Below are 20,686 nucleotides of genomic sequence, written 5' to 3' on the forward strand. Positions count from 1 at the left end.
AACAGTGGAACAATGAATGAATGAAAACCCAAAATCTCTGTAAATGTTCATTAAAACTAATAAAATTTAATAATAATAAAAAAATAAAATAAAAAAGGCAGATATATATGCAAATATGTTCTAGGAAGTATTTTTACACTGAGAAAATAAGAAAGAAATGGATGGTGAATAGCAATGGCAGAGATAAACAGATTGGCTGTTGCCCAAAAGCTTGGAGTTTGTGCTCACTCGTAGGCATCTCAAGAGAAAGGCCTAGTGAGTGAGTTACCTCTGAACATCGTCCACTGGACACCCTCTGGGGCACAGTTCTCTTCTGATGCACATGGGGTCACCAGTAAGCACGAGCTCAATGACAATAGGTTTGGTTTTAATTTTCATGTCTAGTGCTGTCACTAGAAGGAAGCTATGCTACCAAGCCGAAGGTGGGTGATTGTCATCTGTGGCCCTCGGCCAGGTTCAAATTGTTTTCCTGTCAAACATTCTTCTGGGTGGTATAGCACTGGTCTGTGTGTTGCTGTACAGAGGTAACTCGTGGTTGCTGTGATGCTGAAGACTGTGACAGTGATGTGCCAATCGTGGTAATGGGCACCCATGGTAGACAGTGTTGGTTGGAGCTTCCCGACTAAATTAAGCCTGGAAGCAGGAGTGGCATCCACTTCCGAAATGGCTTGTCTCTGGAAACTCTATGTACGAACAGTGCTCAGGGTTGCCATGAGTTGTCTACGACTCGACGGCATCCAACAACAACAACAAAAACAGTGCTGTCATTATGTACCATTGAGTCAGAACCGACCAATAGCTGACCCTCCAGTGGCTTTTCAAGGGCTGTGAATCACAGGAGAGGAGATTGCCCAGCTTAAGAGCAGCTGGTAGATTTGAACCGTGTGCCTTTGGGTGGGCAGCACACTGGCGATTAGGAAGCTTTCTCACCCCCCCCCCCAAATGTGTGGTCTTTCTCTTTTAATAGTCAACCTCTTTACAACAAATACAGTGAAAGAGTTTTCAGACAAAACCCATAGGAATCTTGAGGACTTTGTCTTGTCTTATTGTGTAGACTACTAAGACGGCATCACCACACAGCACTAAAAGAAATACTGAAAACAAATCAACAGCCGCACACTTGGACTTGCCCTGCCCCAGGACCCAGGAGGAGCCTCAGGAGTGTGGGTGATTGTTGGGTTTGGGGGCGGCCACCTCCAAGGCCCATCCCTGTCCCTGCCCCTCCCTCCCTCTGGGATTTGAGTGGGGAAGACTGAGAGAATTCAGATTCTCCATATAACATTACAGTCCTATCCCCCACCCCGCCATACAAATCCCATTCCTTCCACCAACTGCTTATAGGAAAGAGGTGACAGAGGAGAGAGTGAGGAATCCTTCATCCCCTTGAAAGCTTAAACAGGAGCATTTTTAAGAATAGACAAAAACATAGAAAATATGAATGAAAAGGTGAAGACCAGCAAGGCTTGGTAAAGAACAGCAAGTATTGTACGGCCTTTATCAGGTTTAAAAATTCATACAAAACTTGCACTTCTCTTTGAAAAGTAAAAAAAAAAAAACCAACACAATAATTCTTTCAGAAGGGCAAATTGGGAGGGAGGAGTGGGCAGGGAGAAAAGTGCAACAATGAACGAATGGAAATCCAAAGTCTCTCTAAACTTTCATTAAAATAAATTTAAAGTAAAAAAAAATTCATACAAAATTGTTGGAGTTTGATGAAATGCTAATAGAGACTATCTCACGAAATTGTGGGTGCCTTCTTTTCCTCTTCACATATTTCGTGCTTTTCAAGTGTTCCACAAAGGTGCGATACACACACACACACACACACACACACACACACACACATTTTATATTGTTCTTGTTGTGTTGTATACTGTACAGTTGGAGCTAAGCCATACCTGATTCTCCAGTGGGTTTTCAGAGGCAGTTAATCACATGTGAGGAGATTGCCCATCCTTCTCCCACAGAGCAGCCTGTGGCTTCAAACTACGTGCCTTTGGGATTGCAGTACAGCTTTTTGCCACTAGGCCCCCAGAGCTTTCATATTAACACTTGATATAAGTGTTTTTCATTTTACTTAAAGTCTATGTTTCAGAGTCCTTTTACTTCTCAGGGCAGACATTGCCTTCTGACAATGAGCGGAGTCAGTTGAGGCTGTGTAGAGACCAAATGACTACTTAAAGCTAGAAAAGTCTGCAAGAGTCGGTAATTTGGTCTCATGTGGACCTCTGTGGCCACTTCCTACCTAATTGTTGAGTGTTTATTTGGGCCAGACACCCTTGGAGAGGGTCTTGTTTGCATTGGTTCAAGCAATAGTACCTTTGAGCTATGGTGCTGGAGAAGAGTATTGAATGTATCATGGACTGCCAAGAAAACAAACAGATTCATCCTGGAGAGGATTAAACCAAGCTACTCCTTGGAGGCAAGGATTCTGGGGCTTCGTCTGTCATACTTTGGGCATGTTGCAAGGAGGGACAGATCCTTGGAGAGGGACATCATGCTTGGGAGGGTAGAGGGTCGGTGCAAGATGGGGAGACCCTCTATAAGATAGATTGATTCAGTGACTGTGGTAATCGGGATGGGTGTGTCAGAGGCAGTGCGATTGGCACAGGATAGAGCAGGGTTTAGGGCTTTGTACATAGGGTCACTATGAGTCGCAAACAACTCGATGGCACATAACTACACCAACAGCATCAACTACACAGGGAGCCTCATTTTACTAATAAGGACTTGAGATAGCATTTAATCAACTTACAGGCACACACATGCACACTCAAAGGCAATATAATTGTTGATGATGTTGTTGTTGTGAAGTCGAATACGACTCATAGCAATCCTATGACTAGTCAACCTCATTACTGCCCTATCGTGTGCCGTCCTCATAATCTGTAAGCCACAGAGCCTACTGCTGAAGTCATAGTATCTATCCATCTTGTTGGGGGGGGGGGTGGTCTTCCTCTCCTTCGCTGGCCTTCTATCTTTCTAAGCCTGATGTCCTTTTCCAAGGAATAGCCTCTCCTAGTCTAAAGTATGAGTTGAGGCTCAATGTCAAGAAAACAAAGAATCTTCTCACCACTGGGCCAATTGGCAGTATCATGATGGGTGGTGAAGAGACTGAGATTGTTCACAGTTTTGGTTTGCTTGGCTCCACAGTTGACACTCTTAGCACTAGCAGCCAGGAAATTAAAACACCTATTGCAATGGGAAAGTCTGCTGTTAAGGACCTCTCTAAGGTACTGAAGTGCAATGATGTCAGTCCGGAGACTAAGGTGTGCCTGATACACGCCAGGGTCTTTGCAATCACTTGATATGCAACAGAGAGCTGGATGATGACTAGGGATGATAGAAGGAGAATTGATGCCTTTGAGCTGAGGTGCTGGAGAAGAGTATTGAATACCATGGACTGCTAGGAGAACAAACAAGTTCATCCTGGAGAGGGTGAAGCCAGAATGCTCCTTGGAGGCAAGGATTCTGAAGCTCGGTCTGACATACTCTGGACATGTTGAAGGGAGGGACTAGTCCTTGGAGAGGGTCGCCATATTTGGGAGGGTGGAGGGACAGCGCATGAGAGGAAGCCCCTCGATGAGATGGATTGATTCAGTGATTGGGGTAATGTGGGTAGGTGTGTGGGAGATGGAGAGAGTGGCACAGGATAGGACAGTTTAGGGCTGTTGTACACAGGGTCGCTATGAGTTGCAGGAGACTTGATGGCACATAACAACAGCAACAGTCCAAAGTATGAAAGAGGAAACTTTGTCATCCTTGCCTCCGAAGAGCACTCTGGCCGCATCTTACAGCAAGATCCAATTTAATGATTACAATTCTCAATGACCTTACTTGAGTTCCTTGTTAGATGCCATTAGAAATAGAAGTCTGGTGGAAAGACCTCTAAGACAGCAGTCAGAGGACACAGGCTCCTGTCGCAATTTTACCACAGCCTAGGCAATCCTTTCGTGGCTCAGAAGCTTCACCACAAGGAGCAGGCCTCAAACTCAGCAGTACTTTCCCTGATCTGTACACAAAGGCAGCCCTTCAAGGAGATGAAATGTCCTTGAGAGAAGTGATGGATAAGAGACAACTGGGAAGCTCATTAGAATAGGAGCACTCTCGTGTCTGCCCCAGGCCCTGCCTTCATTACTGGGAGAAGCGCTTTTATAAACCTTGTCCCCAGGAGCCCGGCCTCTCCAGGAGTGCTCACTGGCCTCTTTATCTTGGCTTGTAAACCAGAGTCAAAGGCAGAGGCCTGGCAAAGGACCATTACTCACTTTTAATGAGACAAACCAGGGAAATAAATTGGCATATGCTGGCGCAATGGCTCATCAAGGTGAGTAATTATCTCCATGATGGGGCCAGTTTACTCTCCAGTGAAGGCGTTCGCATCCCAACTCTCCTCGGACTGTGACGCTCAGGAGGAAAAGCAGGAGGTCAAGGAGAACGTGGCTCCTCATCCCAGATCGCTTCACTAACCTCGTCCTGTTATTCATGCAGAATGGGCCACCCCATGAATCTGCAAGCTTCTTGCAAAGATAGAGCTCAAAGACTTGATGGCGGGGAACAGAAATCTTGAGGAGGAACAGACAAGGCTTTCTGTTTTGTGGAGTATCATGTGCACATGTGCATGTGTGTATGTGTGTGTGCATATCCTTGAGGTGGGGGCAAGTGAGCACAGGGCCTGAGGGAGTTCCCAGGAAGTAGATTTATCTGTTCTCACTAAATGAAACCACTTTCTTGTTGTTGTTGTTGTTGTTGTTGTCATTATTATGTGCTGTTGAGTCACCTGAGACTCACAGTGACCCTCTGTACAACAGCTCTGAACCTGCTCTATCCTGAGCCAACCTTATTGTTTCTGATATACCTACCTCCATTATTCCAGTCACTGAATCAATCCATCTCATTGAGGGTCTTCCTCTCTTGCGCTGTCCCTCCACCCTTCTAAGCATGATGTCCCTCTCCAAGAACTGGTCCCCTCCTTGTAACATGCTCAAAGTATGTCAGGTGGAGCTTCAAAATCCTTGCCTTCAAGGAACCTGTTTGTATATGGTGTATTCAATACTCTTCTCCAGCACCACAACTCAAAGACATAGATTCTTCTATCACCCTTAGTCACTGTCCAGCATTCTGATGTATAGCAAGTAGTTAAGACCATGGCCTAGATCAGGTGCACCTTAGTCTCTATACTGACATCGTCACTCTTTTACTCTCTTAGTCCTAAACAAAACTGACTTAAGTCCAGTAGTTCTGTCTTGACTTTCCTGCCCAATGATCTTGCATCCTGCACTGTTAGAATCTAGCAGTGTCTGGTGGGCACTTAATGGTCATTTCCATTTGTTTTGGTATCTTATTAGGAAATAACCTCCTCTTTCCTGTTTTCTGAAAACAAGTTCCGCCTCTCAAAGTAGAGAAACTGGTTGAGGTCAGGAATTATGGTGTGCGCTGAGTTTCCCTCATCTGTACACAGGTGTCTGGATACAGAGAGGCATGTCTCAAAGTGCTGGGTTTCTCCGGAGGGTTTGCCTGCAGGCCACTGACAGGTTTTCCTTTAGGCAGTGGCCTCCAGGAGGCTTTGAGTTAATTTGCTGCCTATTTTTCATAAAATACTTTGCACACTAACTGTAACCTTAATGCAAGCTGACTTTGTACTAGTGAGTGTTTTTCGCGAGATGATTAGCTTCATGCAGTCATGGGCCATTTCAAGTCTCATTCTGTCTCCTTTCCTAGGGCCTTGCTCTTAATCTGCAACTGCAGAGTGGATGGATTTTAAGGTTTGCAACTTTTGCATCATGGTACAGGATTTAAACCCTATTGGGAAGAAATCAGGGATAATATACAGGTACCCACACATTCACACAAATCAATAATATACTCGGTAAATAATTATCACTGGAGTTGAATCAAGGTATTGCAAATTGCACTCAAACAAGGCTGACTTGATTGAGTCTGGCTGTGCTATTTGCACTACAATGAGATATTTAATTAATGGGGGACTTTATAAACTTGGTCTCTAGCAACATACTTTGGGCATGTTGCTAGGAGGGGTTGTTCCTTGGAGAGGGACATCATGCTTGGAAAGGTGGAGGGTCGGTGAAATAAAGGAAGACCCTCGATGAGATGGATTGACACAGTGACTGTCGCAGTGGGTTCAAATGTGTCAGAAAGGATGATGGTGACATAGAATAGGACAAGATTCAGATCTGTTGGTCATAGGGTCACTGTGAGTTATACTCAGCACAATGGCATCCAACATATAACAACAACAGAACCATCCAAATGAGTGGAATGCAATTGCTTTCAATTCAGCTCAGCCTGTGATTGGGATATAGTAGGAAAGGGCATTTTCATTTGGGCTCAAGAGATTTATTGGCAAGAGTTTTAAAGTTTCCTAAGTGAATCTACACTTCAGCAAGGGTTTCAAAAATTCTCACCATCTCTGTTAGCACATCTTTGGCTTAGAGAGGAAGGCAGCTTGTTGTGGTAGGGGTCATGTTACAAATAGATCGATAGGCAAGATGTGGGTGAGTTGGTGGCATGGTTTGCATCTGGATGGCAACAGGAAAATTCTACCAGAAAACCAACCCACTTTCACATCCACATGTTCGGGTGACTGTGGTTTCTGCAGACCACACTGGGTGGGTAACTTTCTGAAGTTTCTAGGATGTCTCAGCCTTGGCTACACTGCTGCTAACGTGAGTCCATTCCCTGGAGTCAGACGCCAGAGCACAAGTCCAGGTTGACCAGGGATGCCTAACCCTCCAAGAACACCCAGGACTTCCGCTTGGCCTTCAGAGTAGCAGCGGCGGATTTGTCCCCCTGTCCCACTGTGGGGGTCCTCTCCGGGCACTCACCGTTCCTGTCGATGGCAAAGGGCACATCAGTTGTGACGATTTCGTAGTTGCAGATCTGGCTGTACTGGGGGGAGCAGTCCTCGTCGATGGCCTCCACCTGCAGGATACTGTCATAGATCTTGTCCTCGGTGACGATGGTCTTGTAGGCCGGTTCTTTGAAGGTGGGAGCAAACTCATTGACATCCTTGACCTGGATGTGGACCACCGCCCTGAGAGTACACAGTAAAAGAAAGATAGCAATGGGGGTGGGGGAGGGGCAATCTCACCTCCCTCCCACAACAGCCAGGTCCTCAGGCCAAGTAAATGCAGACACCGCCAGCCAGTTTGAGAGGAGATATTCAAGGGGTGCATCCCTCCTTCTCATTAAAGATCTCTCTGTGCTCTTCTGGTTCCTCTGACACAAATCCATGCCAGGGAGATTCTCCCCTATTACCTAGTTTTAGACAGCACATTTCCTTCTGACTTTTGCTTTATTCATTCCTCTCCTTATTCATGCACTCTTCATTCAATATTAACTTCATTCCTCTTAATACATTCTGTACTCTGAGCCAGACTCCACAAAGGAGAGACCAGTAATGGCTCCAAAAGAAACAGCTGTGATTAGGAGAAGCACACAGCACTGGAGAAACTCAAGAGAGCGGACCCCGCGAGGTCTGCAGGGGTGGGTCAGTGCAGGGAGGGCTTCCTGGAAGAGGTGACTACAGAACTACATCCCCAAGGTGGAATTATTAGTATCTTTGGCTGCTTACTTAAAGGTTGAGGGGTTGGAATTCACCGAGAGATGCTTCAAAAGGAAGTCTTGGTGAAACTACTGAAAATCAGCCATTGGAAATGCTCAGGAGCGAGGTCCTCCACTGACGCACGTGGAGTTAGTTGCCAAAAGGCACGTTAACTGGCTGATTCAGGTGCAAAAGAAGACAAAGCAGAGCCTCCAGGCTTAGCAAATAATCTGGACATAGGTCTACTGGAGCCTGGAGCATTGTGGTGTGGCCAAAGGGAAGGGTCTCTGAAGGGATACGAGGTGGGCAAAGGGGAGCAGAGCAGAGGAGCCCCGGGAGCTGACACAGGTCACTCACTTGTGTGACTTCTTCCAGGCTGTCTCCCGGGGCCCAGAGCCACAGTCGTAGGCCTGGATGATGAACGTGTACTCCTTCTGGAGCTCGCAGTCGATGGGGCTCTTGGCCCAGAGCCGGCCCTCCCCAGACGTCTTGTTGAGCACCACAGCCTCGAAGGGCAGCTCCTGGCCGAGGATCTTGAACGCACAGATTTCCCCTGCAGAAGAATGGGAGACCCGAGTGAGTTGAAATCCTGACGATTTTTCAAATGGAAAAAACACTGCCCTTGAAAAAAGATGAGCAAATAAAACAATTGCCAAGTGATTCCTCCATGCATATAGACTTTCGGAACCATAGATGTGCTCACCAAGTTGTGCCAAGAAATCTGGAGGACAACCACCTGGCCAACTGACTGGAAAAGATCTATATTTGTCCCCATTCCAAAGAAGCTGATACAACAGAGTGCAGAAATAATCGAACAATGTCATTGATATCACATGCAAGCACAATTCTGCTGAAGATTATAAAAAAATGACTCGAACAGCACATCAACAGAGAACTACCAGAAGTGCAGGCTGGGTTTAGACAGGGCTGTGGTACTGGGATATTGTAACTAATGTTAGATGGATTTTGGCTGAAAGCAGGGAATACCAGAGGAACGTCAATCTATGTTTCATTGATTATGCAAAGGCATTTGACTGTGTGGATCATAACAAACTGGCTGACTCTGAGAAGAATAGGAATCCCAGAACATTAGATCGTGTTAATGCGAAACCTATACTTGGACCAGGATGTAGTTGTCAGAACGGAGCAAGGAAACACTGCATGTTTCAAAATTGGGAAGGGTTTATGCCAGGGATATGTCCTATCTTCAGACCTTTTCAACCTCTATGCAGAACAGATTATCTGGGCTGCATGAGAAGTGCGGCATCAGGATTGGTGGAAGATTCATCAACAATCTGCATTATGTAAATGACACAACCCTGCGTGCTGAAACTGAGGAGGACCTGAAGCACTTGCTGCAGCAGGTCAAGGGCTGCAGCCTTCAATATGTATTGAAGTTCAATATCAAGAAGACAAAGATTCTCACCACTAGACCAATTGTTAGCATCGGGATGGATGGTGAAGAGATTGAGATTGTTCAAAGCTTTAGTTTGCTTGGCTCCACAGTCAACAATCTTCGCACCAGCAGCCAGGAAATTAAAAGATATATCACAATGGGAAACTCTGCTATTAGGGACCTCTCCAAAGTACTGAAGAGCAATGGTGTCACTCTGGAGACCAAGGTGCACCTGATACAGGTCATGGTCTTTGCAATCACTTGCTATGTATCAGAGAGTTGGACAATGACTAGGGAGGCTAGAAGGAGAATTGATGTCTTTGAGCTGTGGTGCTGGAGAAGAGTATTGAATGTACCATGAACTGCTAAGAAAATAAAGAGGTTCATCCTGGAGAGGGTTAAACCAGGCTGTTTCTTGGAGGCAAAGATTCTGAAGCTTCGTCTGACATACTCTGGACATGTTGCAAGGAGGGATCAGTCCTTGGAGAGGGACGTCATGCTTGGTAGGGTGGAGGGACAGAGCAGGAGAGGAAGACCCTTGATGAAGTGTATTGATTCACTGACTGGGTTAATGAGGGTAGGTGTGTCGGAGATGGTGAGATTGGCACAGGACAGAGCAGGGTTTAGGGCTGTTGTACATAGGGTCGCTATGAGTCGCAGGCGACTCTACGGCACATAACAACAACAAACAACAACAGCATGTCGTCCTCAGAGATAGAGCTAAACACATGCATCCATGTGATGGGTGATCAAGTTGATATGCTCCATTTAGGGGACTGTCACCCATCAGGTGCTTCCTAGCAGAAAAGCATTCTGTCACTGGGCTGACTTTCCCGCTGTATCTCACTTGTTCTCCGTCCATTCTGAGATCAAGGAACCCACACACAGTTAAAAGGCAGCTGTGGTGCCTGGGGTCTCATCAGGAATGCAGAGTCCCAATCTCCACCCTAGACCTCCTAACTCAGAATCTTCATGTTCATGTTCGCAGGATCCCTGGGTGATGTGTGTGCTCCTGAAAACTTAAAACAGTCATGTTCTTAACTCCCTTAGATGGTGTTGAAACACCCCACCTTGCCAGAGTCAAACTTCTTTCACACACACCCCTATCTCTCTTGATGCCCGCCTATCACTTCTCTGTGGCAAGGTGAGTGCCACTTAGCATTGCTATTTTCCCCCTTGAAAGACTGAGTGTCAGCTCACGTAAGGCCCAGGAAGCTAACTTCTTAAACAGCTGAACGTTAATGCATTTCTTTCTCTGGGTTAATGCCTATTATAATTCTCGAGATCAAACTTGTAAGACCTTTCATGCAATCAGCTAGTGTTTATTGAACCCTGTCTACAAAAAGGGCCCTGTGCGAAGTGCCTTGGAAAGTCCTGAACAATGAAGACCTGTGTGTTTCCTATCTTCGGGAGGTTTGCAAACCGCTTGGAGAGACAGCGTGGTGATATTTAGAAAGATCACGTGTTCAGAAAGATCGTGCTTAGTGAAATGGGATACGTAAGTGCTCACAAGACAGAGACATGCTACAATGAGTGAAGTGAGAGGCCCCTGGAGAATCAACGTAGGGAGGGCTGGTGATGGAATCCTTAGTGAGTTGCAAAGCCTACCCAAAGGTGGGGCCTCTCTGGCAGTTTTGAGTTCCCCAGGGAAAACTGGGTAGTCTCCTCCTGCGTGACTTACAACCTCTGAAAACTCGTTCGTCCTGTAATTATTTAAGTAGAGGAAAACAGAACACAGGGCTTAGAGCTGACAAGCTAACATTCATATTCCAGGTTTGTTGCTGTGTTGTTACATGCTGTCAAGTCACCTGCAACCAACCCATAGGGACTCTACGTACAGCAGCTCTCAAGCCTGTTCTGGAACAGTCTCATTAATTCCTACACACCCACTCTTATTGCCCCAATCCCTGTCTCAATCCATCTCATTTGGAGTCTTCCTCTCCTGAGCTGTCCCTCCTCCCTTCCAAGCTTGACGGTCTTCTCCAAGGACAAGTTTACCATTTATTAATCAGTCAGCTTTAGTAAAAAAAAAAATTATATTGTTTCTCAAGTTTGTCTTATACAAGAGGACCCAGGAACTTGAAGGGATGAGCATCTGTCATGATATCAAAAGTCTTTCCCAGCCCTGTTCTGACATCATCCCAGGTGCGCATCTGGCCCCGGGGTGAGGTAAGCCAAGCACCTATGGTGCACCATTTCAGGACTGACTCTAACACCGAGAAGAATGTGAATTCCAGGACACTCCATGGTGTCATGTGAAACCTATACCTAAACTGAGAAGCAGTTGTCAGAATAGCACAAGTAGACGCTGAATGGTGTAATGTTAAGAAAAGAATGCATCCGGCTAAGAAGAAGCAGGAAATAGATGTGTCCTTTCTCCATGTGTATTCAAATCTGTATGCTGAGCAAGTCATAAGAGAAATGCGATTATACGAAGAGCAAAGTGGCATCAGGTTGGAGGGAGAGTCACCAACAAGCTCTGTTATGTAGATGATACAATCTTGTTTGCCAAAAGTGAAAAAGGTTTGAAGCATTTCTTGCATAAAGTTAAAGACTACAGCCTGCAATATTAATTACATCTCAACATAAAGCAAGCAAAAAATTCTTACTATTGGACCAACATGATAGATGGAGAAACGATTGGCATTTTCAATGATTTCATCTTACTTGGCTCCACAGTTAATAGCCATTGTAGCATTGGTGATGTTAAATGCTATCGAGTTACTTGGGATTCGTAGTGACCCTATATATAACAGCTCTGAACCCTGCTCTATCCTGTGTCAACCTCATCATCTCTGACACACCTACCCCCATTAGGCCAGTAACCCTGAATCTATTGGTTTCTTCTATAATTGGGAAATGTCCTTCATCCTCTCTGTAAAATGCTTGTCTGTCAGATACTGTTCTAAAGTTGAGCGTTGAAATGAAGACAGACAAAGAAGAAGGATTGGCCATCACTTCCAAAATAACAGGCCTTTGAAAACCCTATGTACCCGTTGTAATAGCAGTCAAGAAATCAAAAGACATGCTGCACAGTGAAACTCTGTTTTAAGTCCTTCTCCAAAGTTCTAAAGAGCAAGGATGTCAGTTTGAAGTTTAAGGTGTGCCTGATTCAAGTCATAGTATTTTCAATTCTTCCTGTAGATCTGAAAGTTGGAAAATGAATAAAGGATGTCTGGGGAATTGATGCCCTTGAATTGCAGAGCTGGCAAAGAGTATTGAGTAGACTATCAGCTGCCAAAAGAATAAACAAGTCTGTCTTGAAAAGAAGTGATAAAACTCCTCAGAGGCAAAGAGAGTGAAGCTTCATCTCACTTACTTTGGGTTTATCTGTAGGAAGAACGATTCCTTGGGGAGAGACATCGTGTAGAGAAAGGTGGGGGAGAAAGAGAGGAAGACCCTCGATGTGATGCACTAACACAGTGATTGCCACGATGGGTGTGAGCATGCCAGGGATCGTGAGAAAGGTGCAGCACAGAGGAAGGTTCAGATCTGTAGTTCAGAGCATGAGTCGGAGCTGTAGTTCACTTCAAGGCACCTAGCAACATTCTCAGGGTGACACAGACACCTTACTGGCTTGACTTGGCCCTGGCAGGACCTTCTCAACTTTTCTGAAAGGCTGAAATATTGAGGACAGGAGATCACATTGGTATATGCACACCCGTGCTGTGCCAGGCACTGGGCTTCATACTTCTGCCCAGGTGATCCAAGGTGACTTTCATAACAAAACTATCAGGTGAATTATTTAATGTTGCTGTTGTTGTGGACTGTAGAGTCGGAGCTAACCTATAGTTAACCCTCTGGTGGGTTTTCAGAGGCAGTTAATCGCACCGGAGGAGATTGCCCATCCTTCTCCTGGAGAACAGCTGGTGGCATCGAACCATATGCCTTTGGGATTGCAGCGCAGCGTCTTGCCACTAGGCCACCAGAGCTCCCTAGATGTTTAATAGCAATGGGAATAATTAGAGAGATTTCTCATTTGCTCAAAGTCACCAGTGCTAAACCCAAACTCCAAATTAAATCCTCATCTGCTGATGTGATTCCACATTGTGCTGGTCCGGCCCCCGCCCAGGAATTAATACAACTGCCTCCAGGATTTCGGAGTCTGTTAATCTTTACAGAAGGAAATGGTCTCATCTTTCTCCCACAGAGCAGCTAGCGGTTTAGAACTGCCAAACTTTCAGTCAGTCAGGCCACATTTAATCCATTGTACCACCAGGGTTCCTCACAAGACCTAAAGTTCTGTGTGAATCACAGGGGTGGCAAACTCAATTCTATGCCCTTGTTCCCATTAATGTCCTCCAACTTCTAAGTGGGGTCATCTCTCAGGATTCCTTCTACTAACATTCTACTGTCTAACATCCTACTATTAGTCTCGTTCAGCAGAGAAATTCCTCATTTTACGCATGGGAAGCATGTCATGATCTCTTACTAACAATGTTGCTAAGATGGCCAATCAATACGAATCTTACCTCTAGGCTTTTGGTAGTTTTTTTTTTTTTATTTCATCGATCCTCAATTTCATTATGAAGATGCCTTTTTTTTTTTTTTTACTACATCATCTCCTGGCCATTTCTCAAATGGAGTTGCAGAGTAATGGACAACACAGGCTGATTGCGGACCAAGTTCTAACAAGTAGACTGGCTCACTGACGTCTCTTTACTGACATTCTGACATTACTGACTCTGGCATCCTGGGCAGGAGAGGAGGAGGCATCCGATCCTCAGGTTCATTTCTGCTGGGAATTAGTTCGAGGTGAATGGGTGAGTGTCTACACAGTCTGCTTTGTAATTCCACCAAGACCAATGCCAACATGTTCCTATTAGCAATTTATGAGCCCAGACTGGCTCGGGGCATTCTCTGGGTGCCACCGCCATGATTATAAGGCCAATTAAATCACTGCTTTTTGGAGAGTTAGGTTAACCAAAAGTAGATGAGGGCAATTTTCTGTTTTAGAAAGATCTGATCACAGCTAAATTCTCAAGACTCGGAATTCTTGAACAAGATAAAAGGAAAGGAAGGGGTAAAAAGGAGAAAAGAGGCCACAGAAAAGGAGAAATAATGAGAAGACAGGAGAGTATAAACTTCAGGGTAACAGATTTCCTTCTAATCGAGTTTTATGCGGTTCAACTCAATGAGAGGCAATTAAATGCGGGACACAGTGCCATGCCTGAGATACTAAGAATTCAGCTCCTTTTGAACAAAACCTAGAATTCATCTCACCTACGCTTATCCCAACAAGAAGCTATGGATTTTGACTGAAAGCAGAGGAGACCAGAAGGATGTTTATTTGCATTTTATTTACTGTGAGAAGACATTTATTTGACTATGGATCATGATACATTATGGATAAGATTGAGAAGTATGAGAATCCCAGAACACTTAATTTGTGCTCATAAGAAACCTATACCTAGAGCAAGAAGCTATTGTTCAAATAGAACACAGAAAGACTGCATGGTTTCAAATCAGGAAAGCAGTATGTCAAGGTAGTATCCTTTCTCTATACCTGTTCAATCTGTATGCAAAATGAATCATTCAAGAAGCTGTACTGTATGAAGAAGAATATGGCATCAGGAATTGAGGAAAACTCATCAATAAATTGGTACAGATGATCCAACCTTGCTTGTTGAAATTGTGGAGGACTGGAAACACTTGCTGCAGAAGATAAAAGACTTCAGCCTTCAATGTGAATTAGGTCAACATTGAGAAGACAAAACTCCTCATCATTGGACCAACAGGAAACATCATGATAGAGGGAGAAAAGGGAGAAGTTGTCAACTATTTCATTTTACAGGCATCCACACACAGCACTTGTGGTAAGCGCAGTGAAGAAATCAAGAGATGTGCTGCACTGAGGGAAAAAAAATCTGTCAAGGATTCCTCCAAACCTCTCCTTTTTAAAGGGCAAGATATGTGATGGAGCCAAGTCATGACCTTTTCGATTGCTTCCTATGCATGAGAAAGTTGGACAACGCATAAGGATGGCAGAGGAAGAATCAATGCCTTTGAATTGTGGTGTTGGGGAAGAATACTGAAGATTCCATGGATAACCACAAGACACCAAACAAATCTGTCTTGGAAAAAAATCTAAGCCAGGTGGCAAACAACAACACTTACCTGTTGCAGACCGAGGGTCCCAAAGAATGCAATAATTTTATAATTATTAATAATGAGACAAACAGCCAGGAATGAGATAGAGCAGAGAGCATAAAACAGGGGGTCAGCAGTTCTCCACTGAAGACTCCAAGTCATGTTTCTCTATGTCTTTATTGAAAATTATCAGAAAGTAAATCACAAAGAGAATTCAATGCAAATGAAGCCAAGCTCTTTCTATTGAAAACCTTCTGTTTGACTCAGGAAGGAGGGGTTTACAAATGCAAGAATTTGGTTTACCCTTAACTATTAACCTTGATGCCTCAGGGTGAACTCTAGCTCAGGAGGTAACACTCCCTCTGTAGAGGGCCCCTAGCTGTCTCCTGTCTGCAGGGAACAAACAGCTCATTTTCTATGATCTGTCACAAGAGAAATCCTAATTTAAACATCTGTAATTCCTTCAATTCCTGAACAAGGGTTTTCATATAATATAAAGTTTGGCTTCCCATATTTACCTCCCATCTTTTTCTGGTACTACTGTTTAAAAGGGAAACAGAAATAGATTAATTATATCATGCATGAGTATAACTGGTGCAATTTCAGCTTGTTTGGTTCCACAAGTTACACTCTTGGCTCCAGCCCGCAGGAAATCAAAGGATGAATTACCTTGGGGAAATCTGCTGTCAGGGACCTCTCTCCAGAGTGCTGAAGAGCAAGGATGTCAGTTCAGGCCAGTCTTTGCAATTACTTGCTATGGATCAGAGAACTGGACAATGACCCACAATGACTGAAGAAGAATTGATGTCTTTGAGTTGTGGTGAAGAGTTTTGAATGTGCCATGGACTATCAAGAGAACTAACAAGTCTGTCCTAGAGAGGATGAAACCAAGCTGCTCCTTGGAGGCAAGGATTTTGAGACTCTGTCTCACATACTTTGGGCATGTAGCCAGGAGGGGTCAGTCTCTGGAGAGGGATAGCATGCTAGGAAGGGTGGAGGGAAAGAGCACAAATGAGATGGATTGACACAGTGACTGGGGTAATGAGGGTAGGTGTGTCAGAAACAGTGAGATTGGCTCAGGATCAAGCAGGGTTCAGAGCTTTTGTGCATAGAGTCGCTATGAGTCACGAGCAACTTGACTATGTATAAAAACAACAACAATAACAAAAGAGTGGTAAATATAACAAAATTAGTCTTGGTCTGCAGTCACAAAATGGTAAATACTGCATAACACCACTGTTATAAAATAGTATAGATAGGGGCGGGAGGCATTGGAAAAAGAGAATGGGAAAAGAGTGGATAGATGATGAAACTGCATTAGAAGAGATGAAGGGAAGAACCATCCAAAAGGATTATATAATTAGGCATTATATGGATGACAACAATTGGGAACAAGGGGTGCATTGTGAGGTGGGCTTGTGGAGGGGGAAGAGAAGGAGGGAAGGAGGAAAGAAAATGTGTAACAGTGAGTAAATACACACACACAGAGAGAGAGAGAGAGAGAGAGAGAGAGAGAGTAAGTATTAAAAAATATTACAAAGATGGGGGGAAAAAAAGTCCAAACTGGATGTCAGGAGAGATTTGGAAACTTGCACTAAAACACAAGAAGACTAAAGCAAAGGGCAGGGGTGCTGAAATCAAAAGACTCCACAGAAGGGTTCAGAGGCAGCTGGGGAAGATAAGCAAAGTATTATAAAGAAAGTAACAAAGAACTGGATTTAGATATCCAAAATGGGAAAACATGCTACTATCATTAACATCACAGTGAAAACCAGTCATATGCTTTTGGCAACCTTGCTGAATATGGAAATCATTTCACCACCATTATACAATTTCTGAGTTTATGCCCCATGTGTCATTCACAAACAATCAGGTTTGTTGATACACCCTCACCTATTAACGATCATAGTTCTCAGTGTCAGGAAGACAAAGATTCTTACCACTGGACCAATGGAGAGGAGATTGAAACTGTCAACAGCTTCATCTTTCTTGGAACCACAATTAACACCCTTGGTACCCGCAGTCAGGAAATAAGGAGATGCATTGCACTAGGAAAATCAGCAGTTAGGGACTTTTTCAAATAATTGAGGAGTAGTGATGTCAGTTTGAGGACTAAGGTGCATCTGATTCAAGCCATAGTCTTTCCAATTACTTACTAGCTATGCATCTGAGACCTGGAAAGTGAATAAGGATGACAGAAAAAGAATTGATGCATTTGAGCTGTGGTGTTGGAGTGGGCTCTTGTATATTAGGAAGTGTGAGGATGGTGCAGGACAGGAATGGGTTCCGATCTTTTGTTCATACGGTCACTATGAGTCATGCTCAACTTGACAGCTCCTAACAGCAATAAAAACAACAATACATATTTCTTTCTCCTGAACATCATTGGCCCAAACATCATTGATCAACGACTGCCTATGGGGAGTTTGTTCATCACAAAGAATGGGGTCCTTTTTGAGGGAGAGCCAGCAATGTGAACTACCCCATCCTGAAGAGAGCAAGAACCACGTCATCTAAAAGGTCTCTAGTGTTCTTAGAAACAGTGTCCTGTCAACAGGCAGAGCGAATGTCAGACCAGACACTGCCTCCATATTGAGACAAGCCAGATCTTGTAAAGGATTCTTCTGCAGGTTGATTAGTTCCCACCAGATCCAGTACGATTCTGCATATTCTCAGCTGCTCACTCTGTCCTCCCTGGACACACACAGAAGACCTAAGGGTCTGGTCACACTGTCAAGAGGACTTGACGAGTGAAGTTTGTCAAGGCTACTGCACAGCTCTTCTACACAGCACGGTCTGGAGATGTGCTAAGTATGACGAAACAGAAAATGGTAAATGAGGGACCGGTCCTTGGAGAGGGACATCATGCTTGGGAGGGTGGAGGGACAGCGCAGGAGGGAAAAGGCCCTCTTTGAGGTGGATTGATTCAGTGACTGGGGTAATGGGGGTAGGTGTGTCCGTGACAATAAGACTGACAAGAGATAGAGCAGCGTTGAGGGCTCCTTAGGGTCGCTATGAGTCGCAGGTGACTTGATGGCACATCACAACAACAAGCACATCAGAATATAAAATTAGACTGGGCTAAGAAATCAATCTACACTAAAGAAAAAAATCACAAAACAAACTTTAAACTTTTCTAATTCGAATGAAAACTTTACATTTTCTAAGCTGAAAGCGACAGCTTTCAAAGTTGATTGGGTACCACTTTGAGCATCCCCTCATATATCCAAATAGTAGGGCAATACCTGGATAGGACATAGGGTAGATAAATGGAGTACACAGGTTTGAGTCTCTTATCTGTTATATTCAACTGGACCAATCGGTAGCATCAGGATGGATGGTGAAGAGATTGAGATTGTCCACAGCTTCAGTTTGCTTGGCTCCACAGTCAACACTCTTGGCACCAGTAGCCAGGAAATCAAAAAACGTATCGCGATGGGAAAGTCTGTGGTTAGGGACCTCTCTAAAGTACTCAAGAGCAACAGTGTCTCTCTGGAGACTAAGGTGCGCCTGATACAGGCCATGGTTTTTGCAATCACTTGTAATGCATTAGAGAGTTGGACAATGACTAGGGAGGATAGAAGGAGAATTGATGCCTTTGAGCTGTGGTGCTGGAGAAGAGTACTGAATGTACCATGGACTGCCAAGAAAACAAACAGATTCATCGTAGAGAGGATTAAACCAGGCTACTCCTTGGAGGCAAGGATTCTGGGGCTTCTTCTGACATACTTTGGACATGTTGTAAGGAGAGACTGGTCCTTGGAGAGGGACATCATGCTGGGCAGAGTGGAGGGACAGCGCAGGAGGCGAAGACCGTCTATGAGGTGGATTGATTCAGTGACTGGGGTAATTGGGATGGGTGTGTCAGAGGCAATGAGATTGGCACAGGATAGAGCAGGGTTTAGGGCTGTTGTACATAGGGTCGCTATGAGTCGCAAAAGACTCGACGGCACATAACAACAACAACAACAACAACAATCTTGGGTGGGCCCCAAATTCCTTTTTATTACAACTTGGAATACAATAGTAGTGGTTGTTGTTGTTGTGTGCCGTCAAGCCAGATCGGACTCACAGCTGACCTTTCAGTGGATTTTCAGAGGCAGTAAATCACACAGGAGATTGCCCATCTTTCTCCCACGGAGCAGCTGGTGGATTCAAACTATGAATCTTTGGATTAGCAGTGTAACTCTTTACCACTAAGCGACCAGAGCTCCTCATACAATAGTTGTTGTTGTTGTTGTTATGTGCCGTCGAGTTGCCTGCGAGCAGTAGGGACCCTGTACACAGCAGCTCTGAAGCTTGCCCTCTCTTGAGCCAGTCTCTCTGATTCTGACACACCCACGGACAAGGCCCCAGTCACTGGATCAATCCATCTCATCCAGGGTCTTCCTCTCCTGCGCTGTCCCTCCACCTTTGTGAGCATACAGTAGTAGGATTTAGTATTAACCATTCTGAAAATGCCACGAGGCTGAAATGACACAATGGGAAGGGGCTTTAAAAAGCACAAAAGTCTATCTGTGTTTTTATTATTACAGTTACTGTAAAACTTGCCTTGTAGCCTGTAAGCAGCTAGGCCCGGCATACTGGCAACTTACCATATTTGTAAATCAAAGGACGAGGGACATTATTTATAACTTTCTGTTTATGTGGTATTTAGGGAAATAACATATGGTTTTCAAGTTAAAAAGTCTTTTTTTAAAAAAAAAAGCTCTGTGCCAAAATAAAAATCTCTCACTTTTTGGAAGATTAACAGAGCACGGTCATTATGTTGTTGAAAATCGATAAGGACAACGGGGTTTTCCTTCATTGCCTGTATTTGTTGATTGAATAAACGATGAAAAACTTGCAAAGGCCTCCACAGTGCAGTGAGTAACAAATCAGTCCCGCAAAGCTTGAATAGATAGTAAGAGTTCATTTGGTCTGATGAACACACAATAGTTCTAGATGTGAAAGACTTTGTTGTTGTTGATAAGTTCCGCCGAGTTGGAGGAGACTCATAGCGACCCTGCGAATGAAAGACCTGGACACCTGTATAACTTTTGTCCTCTCTCCAGGTTCATAGGGTTTCCAGAGGCAAGCTATTACGGAAGTGGATGCCACTCCTGCTTCCAAGCTTGTTTTAATCAGGGAGCTCCGCCCAACACTGTCCACCATGGGGAACCATTTTCGCATTTGACACATCAGTGTCACAGAGTTCAGCTTCACAGTGACCATAAGTTACCTCTGTAACAGCAAGTGGTCATATCAGGGTTATATGACCTAGAAGAATGTTTTACCAAAAACAATTAAAGATATTGCCCTTGCCTGGGCATAAAGCATACAAAAAAGAAGAAAAGAAATAATGATACCAAATTATAAAAAAAAGCACCCAGTTTACGTTTGCTGTTGTTGTGTGCCATTGAGTCGGAACTGACCCATAGCTGACCCTCCAGTGGGTTTTCAGAGACAGTTAATTGCCCGGGAGGAGATTGCCCATCCTTCTCCTGCGGAGCAGCTGGTGACCTCGAACCACATACCTTCAGGATTGCAGCACAGCTTCTTGCCACTAGGCCACCAGAGCACCCTAGTTTTTTTATTGTTTCTTTAGTGTAATATTGGGAACAGCCAGCATTGCTGCATTAATCTGCCTGAATAGAGAT

The 20,686-nt window shown here is 44.4% G+C and overlaps 1 protein-coding gene across 1 annotated transcript in view; it reads right to left on the reverse strand.

Moving 5' to 3' along the window:
* The window catches only part of CLSTN2 (calsyntenin 2), a 611,561-nt gene that overhangs the window by 248,417 nt on the left and 342,458 nt on the right, over positions 1-20,686 (reverse strand). Inside the window, exons 3-4 of the mRNA XM_006900346.1 lie at positions 7,919-8,114; positions 6,843-7,051 (exon numbers count right to left, since the gene is read on the reverse strand). Coding sequence (XP_006900408.1) covers positions 6,843-7,051; positions 7,919-8,114 — 405 coding nt within the window. The remainder of the gene's footprint in view (positions 1-6,842; positions 7,052-7,918; positions 8,115-20,686) is intronic.

This window comes from Elephantulus edwardii, unplaced genomic scaffold, assembly GCF_000299155.1.
Source record: "Elephantulus edwardii isolate Elephantulus edwardi_28Jun2011 unplaced genomic scaffold, EleEdw1.0 scaffold00281, whole genome shotgun sequence".
In the NCBI taxonomy this organism is placed as follows: Eukaryota; Metazoa; Chordata; class Mammalia; order Macroscelidea; family Macroscelididae; genus Elephantulus; species Elephantulus edwardii.